Below are 15,007 nucleotides of genomic sequence, written 5' to 3' on the forward strand. Positions count from 1 at the left end.
TGATTTTTTTTCATTATAATCATATTATTTTTAGAAACTCTATGTGCAGAGGGGACACAGAACACATGGGGAGATAGTAGTGAATTCATAAGGAAAAGTAGTAAGCAATTTAATAAAATAATGCATAGTGTATGAGAACATGGCTTTTTGAGTTATAGGAACTTGAGTTTGAATCCTCACTCTGCCACTTACAATGTGTCATGCATTATTCTATAAGCTTTATAATAATCAAATCAATCTTTATAAAAATTTTATGAGGTGAGGTAGGTGCTGTTCATATCTGTATTTTATAAGAGTAAACAGAGGTACAGAAAACTTGGTTACGTGCCCAAGGACACGCAGCCCATAAGTGGCAGTCAGGATTAGCGAAGTGCTCAGGTTTTAATGGTAGTAATGGCAGTCACCATCAACTGAACATTTACTTTTTTTCCTAGACTCTCTGATAAGGTCTCACCTACATGGTAAATAATAAGAGCTAAAAAATTCTAGCTTTTAAAATTCAAATCATAAAAAATACACCACTTGTAAACATATAGTAGGATGTGCATAAGTAAATCTTTTATTTATAACATATTATGGTTTCTTTATTACATATTTTAACTGATTAATGATTCAGCAGAATAGAGTTTATAAATTAGGTGAAAAACTAACATTTATCACCTAATATGCTTGTGGAAGTCATTTGATCCAATTTTCTGCAGCAATTTAGATTGAATATCTGCTACATTATTTGCCATTTTATTCTGCTCTAGGATCTCGCTGATACCAAAAAGACAAAAGAAAAAAAAAAAAAGGAAAAGAAAACCAACCTATCCCAAACATCATTAGATAATGAATCATTTTGATATACATCTGATAAAAATGAGTTTTGGAATAAACATAATGAAAAGACATAAGTATATGCGCATTTCAAGTACTGTAGGTGGTCTTGATACATTATTCTAAAATAATTTGGAACAGGTGAAATGAATTCAAGCTATAAAATAACACATTCTGGGAATGGCTACAGAAAAGAACAAACAGTTCATGCCTCCAAATACCTTTGAATTTCATTTTGTCTTAAAGATCACACTTGGTTGAGAATACACATTGCACGAGTCGTATTGCTCTATAATAATGTGACGATTCTGCTGAATTCAGCTTCTGGTATTGAATTTGGACATCAAGTCCAGTCACAGTGTAAACATATCATCACTGCTAACATTGAAGAAGTTGGAAGAAGAGGGCACAGAATCAAGAAAAATAAATGAAAATGAGATCAAGAAAGAAAGGTGAGATGCAAATGGAATTTGTTCGAATAATGTGGGGCAAAAAATGAAGTGAAGAAAGAATGTTTTATTTTCACATGAAAATAAAGAAGAAAAATAATATAACAGATTCCAAATGGCAAAGTCCAGCCATTTGGAAAGCAAGAAAAATGGTTATGTCTTTTTCTCTCTTCTCTCGTTGTATATAAATATAGATATATATGTATGTGTATATACATATAAATATGTATATATATGAATACAATGAAATGCAAATATGTGACCTCCACTGGGGATGAAAAATATTTACTGTAGTGATTATTTTTAGATTTCACTTTTTTCACTACCAGTGAATATTTTCATGGCACAGGATGGCTTTTAAAATCTTAAACATATTAAACGTGCACTTTGAAACATAGCTCCTGGTGCTTCTCAGCTTTGTTATTTTGTACCACTATATAAAATAAATTGTTTTCTGTATACGCTACACTTTTAAGGATAATTTACTATAGACAGAATGCTTTTTAAATTTGCATTCTAAAACAAATCTCTGCTAAAGCAGTTTTTTTTCTTTCTCCTTTTGTTTTCTGAATAGTCAGCCAAATGAACTTAAGAGGGACAAAGTTGATAGAAACATATTTGTGAAATGAACTTGAGTCATTGTTGGTAAATATATATCAAATTTATGGAGTTTAGCATTATAGATAGTGCATGAAATATATTGAATAGTTAAGTGTGACAAAGCAAAATGAATGGCTGTGTGAGGCAATTGATTTTTATTTAATCTCTCTCTTCATGATAGCATTATTTGCAGTGTATATATATGTATATGTACACACACACATACATACCTGTGTATGTGTATATATGTCAAGTGAATTTATAGGTAAAATCAATTATATTATTAAGTGTACATCCTCCCCCCCTTAGTAACACTCTAATGTATCACAGTATCAGGGAAATGGTACCCTAGAGAAAATGCTGCTATTCTTCACATAAAATTCATGAATAACATTATGCAAAAATTAATTTATGATAAATGATTTAAATATAGAACTCAGAATAGCTTATTTAAATGCCATCAGAGAAGAACACCTCACCCGCAAAAAGGAGTCTAGGGATCCATTCTCCATATATTCTACCACAATCATTACTGGTCTGCCTGCAAAAGAGCAAGAAAACACACAAGGATTAGAGCAATTACAGAAATATGTGCTGCAGTTAGGAGATATCCAGCTGTGGCAGCTAAATTATTTGTCTTTTATTAATAGGAATTTCATTTTCCAATCCGCTTCTATAAAAGTACTCATATTATACATAGACATTTCTCTATTTCTTTATAGCATTTTCTTTTGAGTTCATAAAAGGGACAAGAATTACAATATAAATTACAAAGGAATTAAGCATTTCTTTTCCTAAAGCCCTGCAATCACTTGTTTAGATTATGTTCTTTTTGTCCTCTAGTTATTCCTTAAAAGACAAATCAACAAGCTGAAGTCAGGGTTTAAGCAGTTACTGTAGCCACTTTTGCAGTTGTACAACTTTCAAGGCTGTACAGCAGTTTGGGCTGACTTATATTAGAGTGGGGAATTCTGAAATATTTCTAAGGCAAATCATGAAGGAGGAATTTATAAATTCTCTTTAAGAAATTATAAACCATCAGTCATAGTCTTATTTTAAAGGATTTAAGCAGAAAATTTTAGTAGATTGATGAATGCTACAAAGTTGGTAGGATTTGTATTATAATAGCTCCTGATCATGTCTTTATTGGACATAGATTTGATCAGCAGAGCAATGAAGGCAGTACAGAAAAAATAAGTCAGTCTGATTTTATAGTCTAGTACAGAAGCTAAGATCAGAAACTGAACATTATTTATTTCTCTTTTATCATATCAATTGTTATAGTTCCCAATACTCCTCTATTAGGTAGAATATTAGACATAAATAACTTTGATTTATTTCAAAGAAGAGAATGCGTTTGTTCTGCCCAATTTCCCAAGTTTAAAATATAAACTCATTTCAGATAAAGGGGAAATGATATTCACCTGAAATAAGTATGTATGACATATTTACATTTATATCTATATTTCTCACTGCTCATTGGAATTTTTAGCAATTCAATCTGCACTCTGCATAGTTTTCCTTACAAACATAAAGAAGATCTGGAAAGAAATTGTGTGTACGAATAATAGAAATATTAGATCTCATTGTAATTCAGGTCCCTTTTATGAACTTAAAGCATTGTGGGTTAGAAAGGGTGACCATCACAAATTGGTACGATGTATGCAAATACTAGATTTCACATTTGAATCTATATTTTAAAGAAAGATGTGTTAAAGGTTAAATGTAGTAAAAAAGCCCCAATTTATCATGCATAAAATTAGAACTCAAAGTTTTCCATTTGTAGTGAATATTAATGTATATCCTATAATGTTCCTCAAAGTCATTAATTTTACCCAAATATGAATAAAGAACTTTATCAGCAATTATTAAGGTCAAATGAACTGTCAGCACTCCTGTGGGCAGGGATCTAGAAGATTCAGATTTTAAACCTGAAAGATCATCATTAAATTTTTTATTTGGCCATTGGTTTCAGAGAGCGTGGAGATAGGAGACTGATGCAAACACTTAGGTAAAAAGGTGGGGAAAATAAAGGTCATTTTTGTACTTAAATATAAAAATCCAGAGACCAATATTCCAGTTTGAATGATAATGGATTATGAATGTTAAGGGGAAAAGCTGAGTGATTAAAATGATGCCTGATTTTTTCCCCTGCCTGAAATTTCACATCTTTTTAATCTGTTTTGTCCACTGCTGCCAGGAGAAAATCTTTGTTTTTTTAAAAAAATTTATCCTCCCCTTAAGAATGCCAGTCTTATAGAATAAAAAGAGCTTATAAGCTCTTTACTTGTATTGCTACATACCATTATTTTTCCTATTACACAGATAAGGAAATTGAGGGATAGAAAATTAAACTACTTATCCAAAGTCAAATAGCTAGTAAGTGGCAGTTTCAGGCAGTCTGTCTCAGAGCTTTTGATATTAACCTCTATACTATAGGTGACTCTCAGGCAAGATATATAAATAAGAGCTCTTAAGTCTCATCTTGTTAGCCAATTCTCTCCAGAGATGGACTTCATCTTTCCTAAATAGCCTTAGCATCCTCTGCTCTATCAGTTGTCATTGCTTATACTTGTTCAATATTATATCCTTTTGCCTTTACTTTTGGTATTCACCTTCCCAGATTATCTCTCAATTTGCATCTCCCTCTAATCTCACCACACATGCCACCCAATCTCCGGAATTTATACACTGCATCTCTTCCTTGAAAATCTCGCAAGGTGATATTTTTCTTATAGCTGAATTTCTGTCACACCCATTGTGTGCACTATGAAATGCTGTGCCTAGTTTTATATTAAGTTGTTTTTCTTTCTTATCTTTCCATAAATGCTTTGTATCCCCATTCACTGAGTTTCTCAAGGTCACTTCCCATAGAGCTAAGCATAGTAGATGCTTTATAAAAATAAGTTAATTTTTCATGTTGATTTTACAATTCTTAAGAAAGTAACACTAAAGTTATTTCAGCAAGATTCTGATCTATGTGAATACAAAGTACTTTGAAATTAGTTCTATCTATAACTCTTTGGGAGATACTTTAGGCAGTCTTAAAATTCATCAGTGACAAGTTTCATTTTCTCATTAAGAATAATAAAGAATCAAATGAAGACTCCCCTGGCTTCTTGTGAATTAGAAGTTTCACATTTGAGCTCTTCATTTTTTGTATTTTGTGCAGTACCATCAATTGAGAGCAGCTGTTAATTGAACTAAGAAGCTGTTTTTTAGACTACTGACACTGGCATCTAACCTGTAATTTGTTTACTAGTGGTTGTCTATAGGGAAGTTAGTTATACCGTGAAGATTATAAGCAACTTTACAGTTCATTATTATATGTTATAATCAGGAAAACAGATAAGTATAAGAGAAATTATGAAAATTAGGATGCTATTCTTTAGATTTGTTTTAGGTGAGAGAAGTCTATTAGTAACTGTGGTATTATTTTTCAATACATAAAAATTACAGATTGCATTATTGGTCTTGGAAAATATATTTGGAAGTAATTTATTTCAAAATATTACAACTTATTTCCTTTTGTATAACATTAGCCAGTTGCCCCAGTGCCTCATGGCACAGAATCATCTTAGAATTTGAGTTTTATTAAAGTCAATGGAAAAACTAGGCTTCTTGAATGTTAGCCAATTCTCAAAATCCCCAGATTGTTTTTAGAAGTCTTATTGGTTTGATTCAAGAGATTTTCAAAGGTACTTCTGCGTGACACACAAAATGAATTTCTTAGGTTTTCCTTCATAAATAGCCCAGAAATGGTTATGAATATTTTAAACTGCATTAGAATGAGGAGCCTCTAAGAAATCACTTATTTATATTCTGCAGACAATGAATTGCAAAATGCCTTATCATCCTTTTCTGTTATAAACGAGAACAATTATTTTCTCTTATTGACACTTTTAGGGACTATTGGAAATTATTTGAAAAATATATACTTATGATGATTTTGATAAAGGTAGTGTGCAGAAACTATATGATCATAGGACAATACTCTTCTCATGTTGCTAAATAAAACAAAAGAAAAGCATTCCTTAAATGTAGCATAGAAATCTTGGAAAGATATTTTGCCAGTGAAATAGTCTTTTTATTTTTTTCTTGCCTCAGAGAATATTTGTGAAAAAAGAATTGCAGAGATTTAACATTTTCATATAAATAATGAGTTTATGCTGGATGTAGTATTTTCTGTTAGTTTGGCAATTTCTAATGTGCAGTCAATAAAATCAACAATCGAAACGAATCTCAACAACCTCAAAACTGTATTATAGATTTCAATCATTCTAGTTTATTTAACATTCTATCATGTCTATATTTTGTCTACCAGGTAATACAATTTTTAGTGATAACTTAGATTGATAGAGTATTTTTCCCCCTAGATGCAATTCAGGAATCTTTGAACCGGTTATTTAATCTATTTCTACCCTCCCTGTTTCTGCTGTAGAGATAGTTGATTATAATTATAATCTCAAATGGATTTGATAATAAATGGAATATTCTTATCCTGCTAAGGCATTCATAATATATGGATGATACAAATTTGAACACAGGTATATTATATTAAATCATTGCTTTTATTCACATAAGTACTAAAATTAAAGAATTATTCTCCTCTTAAAGTATTGCCTTGTGATTATCAGATCATGTTCCAAACAAATTTCATTCTCAGTGAGTCTGAATCCAAACTTTTAACACTCTCCCTGAACTTTCTTTTCCTCTTACAACTTTTTTTTTTTGTTAAAACATCACCATCCATCTAGTTACCCAGCTTCGAAACCCTACTGTAATATTGGACTTCTCATTTTATTGAACCCTTTTTAGTCCACAGATTAAGTTCTGTTGATTCTATATAAAATCTATTGTCACTGCACACATTCTGTCTTTGTTTACTCTTGCTTGACATATTCTATTGCAACAATCTTTTACTGGTTTACTTACTCCTATTTTTGTATGCCTTCCCAGACTAACTCTTGTACACCATTATTTTTTTTTTATATTTGCCTTTTATACCTATATATGTAAATCTGTGTAATATGAACCAATGGAGAAAGAAACACATTCTAATAACATATTCTCAGTATTTGCTTACAAATGTGTTTCTCTGTCAAACTCTTCCATTCAAGGAAAGAAAACAGTTTATGATGCATCTTAAAGAAAGTATGCTTATATATTTGTCTTTGATTGCTGGATTTCTCTATGCAGCCTATCAGAGCCCAATACAATCATTATTTTTGAACATTCAGTGATAGATCAAATAATTATTTAAGATGCCTACAACATAGCAAGTACTCTTTCAAGTTCTAGAGATACATCCTCAATCAATACAAGATCCTTCCTCTCATGGGGTGTAGGTGGAAAGGGCAATAGAAGTAAGTAGACATTCAATTACTTTAAGCACTAATTTCTCATTTCCTCACTTAAAGACTGTTATTTATAGCATTGTTTTCTGCAGGATTAAAGTCTAAACTGTTTAGTAATTAAGGTCCTTTACAATCTCTACTCTACCTTCATTTCTAGTGTCATCTTTTACCTTCCCTATTCCCCTACCTCCTGTTTTTCAAATTCTCTAGGTGACTCATAATTCCCTGAGTATGACTTGTATCTTCCTCTCTTCTTTGAAAGACTGCCCTCTCATGGCTTCCACTTGGTAAAAATCATATGCTTAAAAAAAAAAAAAAAAGTGTAAATACCATTTATTCAAAATAAATTTTCCCAAGAATCACTTTCCCTTTTAGGAAGTCTTTATTTTTTATTTACTTTCTCCTCCCTTTACATCTTAAGCAAACAATTATATAACACTGATGGTATGGTATGGATGTTAATAACCTGTCTACCTCGATTCTATAGTAGCTTTGAGGTCAGGACTTGTTCTTAGTTTTTCTCTGTTAGTTTCACTGTCTGAGCACAGACCCAGACACAGAGTAGGTGCTCAATTTTATTTTTTGAGTTGAATGCCAGAAGGAACACACACATAAGGATGTTCTCTAATAATTCTAGACCTAGAAAAGATTTACTGAAATAATAGAATGCCAAATCAATAACTTTTTAATCCTAAATTACTTGCATTATAAAAATTATGGTTTTGAAAAAAGAACAAAATTCATATTTCAGCTCTGCTACTTATTAATTGCATTATTTTGGACAAGTTGTTTTAGCTTTGAGTCTCAGTTTTTACATCTATAAAATGAGGATAATATTACATACCACATAAAATTTTTGAAAGAATTAAATGAGAAAAATGTACAATTAGCACAACAGTTGTCACTCAAAAGTGTTGGTGTCCATCGACTTTCCTTCTCTTTTGTGCACAATTATCTGCTTCCTTCTTACATTTGTCCATCATGTAGCAAAAAAGTTTATAAAAAGTGGATCATTTTTATATTTTATTGAGGTTTGGTATTGCTATGAAAAGTCTTTTACTTTCTATGACAAAGTATAATGAAAGTTTAAATGATTGCTAATGATATGTTTGATACGATACACTACATTTCTAGTTTTAACATTGAAATTCTTGCGTCCCAGGCAAACTGGAATGGTTGGCACAAGGTACCAAGGGACAAGCTGTGGGATTAGAGTCAGATAACCTGATAGTGAAGAGTTTTTTCTACTTTGGACAAGTGGCCTTTCATAATTCATTGGTCATCTCACTGTCTTTGTTTCCTCATTTGTATATTGCATTCTTCTCATTTATATATTACAAATTCTTCATTTGTATATTTTTATATTATTATATGTTATATATAGTATATTATTATAACCTCCTCCATAGGGTGGAGGGGAGATTAAAAAAGATAATGTATTTAAACACAAGACTAGAACCTAACACTAAATACTGAATCAACCAATAACAGCTGAATCAATGAATGGATATATGTTGCGAATTATATCTTGCCTTGCTGAGTAGATGTTGAATCCTAAACCAACAAGTGGTTTGCAGAGATAAGAAAGTTCATTGCTGAAAATGATTAGGTCAGTATATTTCGGAGCTCTCTTGATGGGTCTCAAAGATCCATTAAGATCCGATTTACCTGAAATCGACAGGTTTGAAGTCGTTTTAATGGATAAGATGGTTTCTCCTATGCTAAAGTAAAATAATCCAAATGAGCATTTTCCTACTTTAAATAACATACTATAATATATAGTTTCTTAAAAAACAGCTTTAGTCAAAAGCAGGTTCTTATTCCCATCTAACCAGCTATGTTGTGTCTTCTGTTCTCTATTTACAGATTTGTACCTGTAACATGTTTTATGGTTAATCTGGAATTGATGGTTTTAACCTTAGAGCTATTTGAAAACCCTGAGTTTATGTAATCACTATGTTTATTTTGTTCCATTTTTTTCTCTTAATTCCTTTCTTTTGTTTTTTAAAATTTCATGGTGATCCAAATGCCCTAGGAGAAATGCTGAAGAATAAAATACTTTAGTGATAAAAAAGCTGAACAGAAACTAGGAGAGGTGGTCTGCAACTATGAAGACAGGAGCATTCCTTAATTTAGATTTGTTTTAGAGTAAATAAAAGGTGTGAAGCTAAAGAAAAGAAACAATTTTCCTGCCAGCCCCAGGGAGCAGAAGCATGCCATCTGCATCAATTAACTTTAGTAATATTCAGTAATGTCCTTCTTTCTACTAGAAAATATGATATGGCCAAAAAGTTTTCTCCTTATCTAAAAGTATCATGTTGACCATGACAGTTACTGCCAAAGATGCCTGATGTTGGACTGTGTTTTCAATGTAAGGCACCAACCAAATTGCAAAATGTTTAAAACACGAGTTTTTAAGAATGGTTTTCTTGATTTTGTATTACATCCATGTTTGGAAAAGTAATAATGATAATAAAATTAAACACATGTTTTGAAATTATTTGTCACTTTTTGTTTTCCAACTATTATGAAAGAAATAATTGATTATGCAATAACCAATAGTATAATTACTATTAGGTAGCAATAAACAAAAAAGAGAGCATTCTCATGCTTTGAAATAGTCTATAATATCTAAGTTCAAAACTAAATTAAACTGCCTGTCAAATAAATAATTATATGCTGCTTTAGTTCTTTATTTCTTTCTGTGAATACCTTTTGTGCAGATAATTTTAAAATCGATACTAAATTTAAATCAGCATATATGTATAATAACAACTTTTTATAAGTTCTTCAATGTGCCAGGCACTGTTCTATGAGTTTTGCATGTGTTAACTTATTTAATCCTCACATCAACCCTGTGGTGAGTGTAATTATTAGCTCGATTTAGTAGATAGGATTACTGATGCACTGAGAGTTTAAACAACTTGCCCAAGGACACACAATAGACACATTGCAGAGCCAGGGATTGAAGCCAGGTAATCTCGCTACAGAATCTGAATGCTTGGCCATTTTATTATACTCCCAAATAATACTTGGCTCTCCATTAGTAATTTGGAGAACATAAAGCATTACCCTAAATCTCTGTGTCTCCTAGAAAGGCATTACGAACTAGGCATTGCGTCACTCCCAAGGATGTTTTGTCAAGAAGTTCTAGGACTTTAAAGGCCAGCAAAATCCCAAAACATTTGATATAAACAGGAAGTGTATACTAAGGAAACTGGCTGGAAAAACCTTTAGATGTTGCTTTCCCTATCTTCCAAACATCAGTCTGTGATAATCATCTTCAGATTCCATTACAAATTAATTTATTTTAAATTATCCTTATATTCTCATAAAAGGCTTATAAGGACGAGGCTTAGCAGCTGACATTTCAGTTGTAAGAGGCATTTGTGAGAACATTTAAGAACAGCAATGTAATATGTTTTTGCAAAACCTATGAAGAAGACATTGGGGATACTGTTACATTCTGAATATTTTAACAGAATCTCTAAGATTTTGGTAGAAAGCACCATATTTTCCAGCAGTATTTCAAATGCTATGCTTTGCTTCTGGCTTCAAAAGTGTCTTTTGGTTACATAAGTGTTCAAATATTTACCTTTCTGGTCTTCTGTATCATTCACTATCAAAAGAAAATTACCAGAACATTTAAAAATAAAACAAACCTCTAGACAGGATATATTTAATGTATCCTAACTACATAGGTTATTTATGGAGAGATTTTAATTATAACGGAGAAAACATTTGTTAAATGAATCATACATATGATATAATTAAATCACTGACTACTTTCCTCTTTTTCCCCCAGGCAAATTACTATTTATTTTTAAATCTTTTCTGCAACTCTTACAAGATGTTTAATTTTTTAAAAAGTTCAATTTTGTTAAATATACTCTCTGCAAGACCTCTGTGAATTGAATTATGAAAAGCCAGTATAAGGCAGCTTTCATGGGGTGTTGTCCTACAGAGCAAAAGAATGGAGCTGAGACGTGTTTCAGACCAGGACTGGTCTGTCTCCATGTTACTTGTGTTCTCAAGTGGGCAGCAGCCCGTGAGGGCATGTATGCCCCTCTGAAGGGATCAACATGATTCTCTGGAGAGGAAGAGACATCTGAGCAGCTTAGTTGTTTATTATGTGTCCAATTAAGGAGAAAACACACTAACAAAACCACCTCAACCAATACAAATATTAAATACTGATTTATATGAAGACTCAGGTAATTTAGCAAGCTGTAAAAGTTTTTTCAGAATTTTTTTTTTGTGTGTGTGAAGAAAATGAATCGGATGAAGCTTTCAAAAATGTTGATAGTTTCTTTGAATAGGACCAAAACAAATGGCACAATCTGTAATAATAAAACATGAGGATCTCTAGGGAGTGGATATGTTCTCAACAGAGAATTTAAGTAGCCACATATACATAATATCTACATTTTTAAGATGCAAACTTATTCAAATTATATTAAGATAAAAGAAGCATTTCTGCTAAAAAGAATGTTTAGTTAAGGCCAAAGGCTAAAACTATTTAAAGATTCTGAAAATAAGGAAGTAAAAAAGAATTAGTAAAAAAACCCTGGGAATTATTTAAAGGCTCTTTTAAGATTTTTCATGTCTTTCTGGTAGGAAAAAATAGAAATTCTCTTTGTAAATACTCTAGAGCTTGATATCAGATGCATCCTGCAGCTCTGTGGGTTTTTTTTTTTTTAATGTACTGTCAGTCTAACATAAAGATGATGGTGCTCACCCATGTCAGTTAAGTATAATTTTATACACAGACACTGAATTCTTAAGAACAAATTGTTCCTCATGTATGAACTTCAGGGTGTCCAGAGACCTCCTGAAATTGTATGTAAACATTTATATATAGGATCAAATGTCCATTTTCATGGAGAAGAGAGTCTATAGCCTTCATCTGATTTTCAAAGTCAGGGTTGGGGAGGGCGGTTAAAGAATCACTGGTCCTTTATAACAAAGAGTCTTATTTTTGGCCAAGAAACAAAGTAAAATCCATAATAAATCTAAGTCCATGACCTGTACCACAATATCAGGATCATCTGTACATAGGAACCTTTAAACTCAGACTCTGTAATGGATTAAAGTTTTTATAAACCGAATGTTATTTGAAAGTTTAAATTATACCTTCAATTTTGCATATGTTCCTATCCTAACTTTTCTTATTCCAAGTGACATCTTGAACTTGCCTTCCTTAAAAGTTTTAAATTATTTTCTAACCTTTGTGTATTTCACCTCAAGTAAGCCAAGAAACCAAAGGATGAGTTACATGCTCTTTGGAACCGACTTTAAACAATAAAGTGAGCCGAACGAATGCAACCTTGACATTATCTGCTTAGCCTCATTTGTACTCATTATAAAATACATCCTAAACAGGTGCTTTAAAATCACCCTCTAATCTAGCACTAACATCACTGCAAATATTTTAAAGGGGTTGTTTTGAGTTGTATAACTAGAACCACGATCATGCATCTCACCCTCCTTGTGCTTCGGTTGGTTGGGCGTGTTCTATTTGTTATTCTAACAGTGACCCTATGTTCTCAACCTCTCTCATTCCTGAAATAGCAATAATCTTGGTCTCCTGCCCAGACCTGCCTAAGATTCCCCTTCCTAGTTTTTTAATAGTTGCTGTTCTGCAGGGTTGCCTACTGAAGCCTGCAGCTGAACAAACTTTAGGGGAGGAGCATTCTCCAGGGAGAACTGTGCTGATGGGTATTCAGTAAGGCCTGGATTGGGGCTTGAAATCATGTAAATGGCAAGGAATAAAGAAAGTAGGAATTACTATTCCAGATAAAGGATTTTCTTCTGATTATAGTTTACATTTTGAATGGTTTATTCAAGATTTTACTTTGCACATTTAATCTAGTTTTTGTTTCCCTTCATAATTAGCTTTTGGTTTAAGTAGATCCACACACTCACTCACACATACCTCATACAGGGTAATTGGAGACATTCGCAACTGTAGAAATGTCTAAAATATATACCCTTAAATTAAAGAAGATTTTGCGTCCTCCTGAAGATCTCTTACTTCAAGAGTAAACCACTGTATCTTATGATATATAGACTTATTACATCAATATTTTGTTAAAGACAAAATAAGGCAATTGTTATACATGCTACAGAAAAAGAGGCAAGAATCACTATTTTTGGAAGAACTATAGCCAATAGAAATTTTTTGTCACAAGTGATTAATTCTGAAATTTAAAATTGTGGATCTAAAACAAAGTTACTGATTTTTATAATGCCTGAAAATACGAAGAAATGAAATGGTGTACTTTGATTTTTCTGAACTGTAGTTTGATTATATTTAAAATGTATATACTTTTCCACTGTTGATTTCCCTTGGAACATTGAATTTGTGCCAAGTTACCTTAATTCATTGTATGTTCCTTCAAAGTCTGCCACCTAGTCTTATATATTTGCTTTTCTACAGTTCTCTATATGCATCAAAACCTGATAATATTATATTCATCAGATCCTAGATTTTCTGCAGCTTCAAACTTATTTATCATTCCTGGCTCATTTATAACATCCAAACCATATGTTTTCTTAATAAAAACATTTTTTTGACTGGTAACAATGCATGCAATATTTTCCCTGACTCCATATCAGATAGGATTTCACATGAAATATGGAAAGGAAAATATTGACAATCATTGTTAATGGACTGTGAAGACATTTTAATATTGGCTCAAGACTGCACATCCTTTGTTATAGAAATGGTATAGTTAGATATGTCACTGGTTTATAGAAAACTAGACTGTGAATTCATTTCCTGACATGGCTAGTCAGGGGATGGTGGTGAGGATATGAATCTCTTTCCAAAGGACAAATAAATGAATAATATTAAATATTATTATTAATTATATACTCAGGAATTGCAAATCAGGTTTTCAAATCCTCATGTATTTATATTTCTCCTGTTGTTTGATTCAGAGTAGCAGAGAGGGAGTCTTACTATATCTGCCATTTCCTTTGAATGTAATACAAGTTATACAATGAGGAAAGCTTGGGTAAAAATGTCAGGAGGTGTTATATATATAGCATGGTATTTCAAGCACAGGCAGGCAAATTGAGATTGTGCTTCAGAGGGACATTCCCTGGACAACTAAAGAGATTCCAAGACTAACCACAAGGGAAGTATTAGGGAAACCTCCAACACTGAATTTTTGCAGAATTTATCTATTTCTAAATCCCAGAGGCTACCTATTTCCTATGTTCTCTCTTTTATAGACTTCCACTATAATTGACAAAGCTTGTTAGTTTAAGGCATGCATTTGAGTTTGGTCTAGGACCTAATCTATATATAAGAATTACTTCATTAGTGAAAAATATTATCAAATCTCTCACAACAGAAAACTCACACAAAAATGTAAGCTAAAATTTTGTTGATCTCTTCATACTCAATCCTAAGATATTATTTTCTCACTAATTTGCAGGTAATAAATATGCCTTTATGTTTTATAAGTTAGTCTAGTTTTTATTTATTTATTTATTTTTTGGAGACAGAGTCTTGCTCTGTTGCCCAGGCTAGAGTGCGGTGGCATTAGTCTAGCTCACAGCAACCTCAAACTCCTGGACTTAAGCAATCCTTCTTCCTCAGCCTCCTGAGTAGCTGGGACTACAGGCTTCAGCCACCATGCCCAGATAATTTTTTCTAAATATTTTTAGTTGTCCAGCTAATTTCTTTCTATTTTTAGTAGAGACGGTGGTCTTACTCTTGCTCAGGCTGGTCTTGGACTCGTGACTTCGAGGGATCCTCCTTCCCCAGCCTCT

At 32.2% G+C, this 15,007-nt stretch overlaps 1 protein-coding gene across 2 annotated transcripts in view; it reads right to left on the reverse strand.

Annotated features, from left to right (window-relative positions):
* EPHA6 (EPH receptor A6) overlaps positions 1-15,007 on the reverse strand; it is an 836,036-nt gene that overhangs the window by 115,280 nt on the left and 705,749 nt on the right. For both annotated transcript variants that reach the window (XM_045557615.1, XM_045557625.1), the window contains one exon: positions 2,348-2,409. In XM_045557615.1, the coding sequence (XP_045413571.1) occupies positions 2,348-2,409 (62 nt within the window). The remainder of the gene's footprint in view (positions 1-2,347; positions 2,410-15,007) is intronic.

The sequence above is a fragment of the Lemur catta genome, chromosome 1 (assembly GCF_020740605.2).
Source record: "Lemur catta isolate mLemCat1 chromosome 1, mLemCat1.pri, whole genome shotgun sequence".
NCBI lineage: Eukaryota > Metazoa > Chordata > Mammalia > Primates > Lemuridae > Lemur > Lemur catta.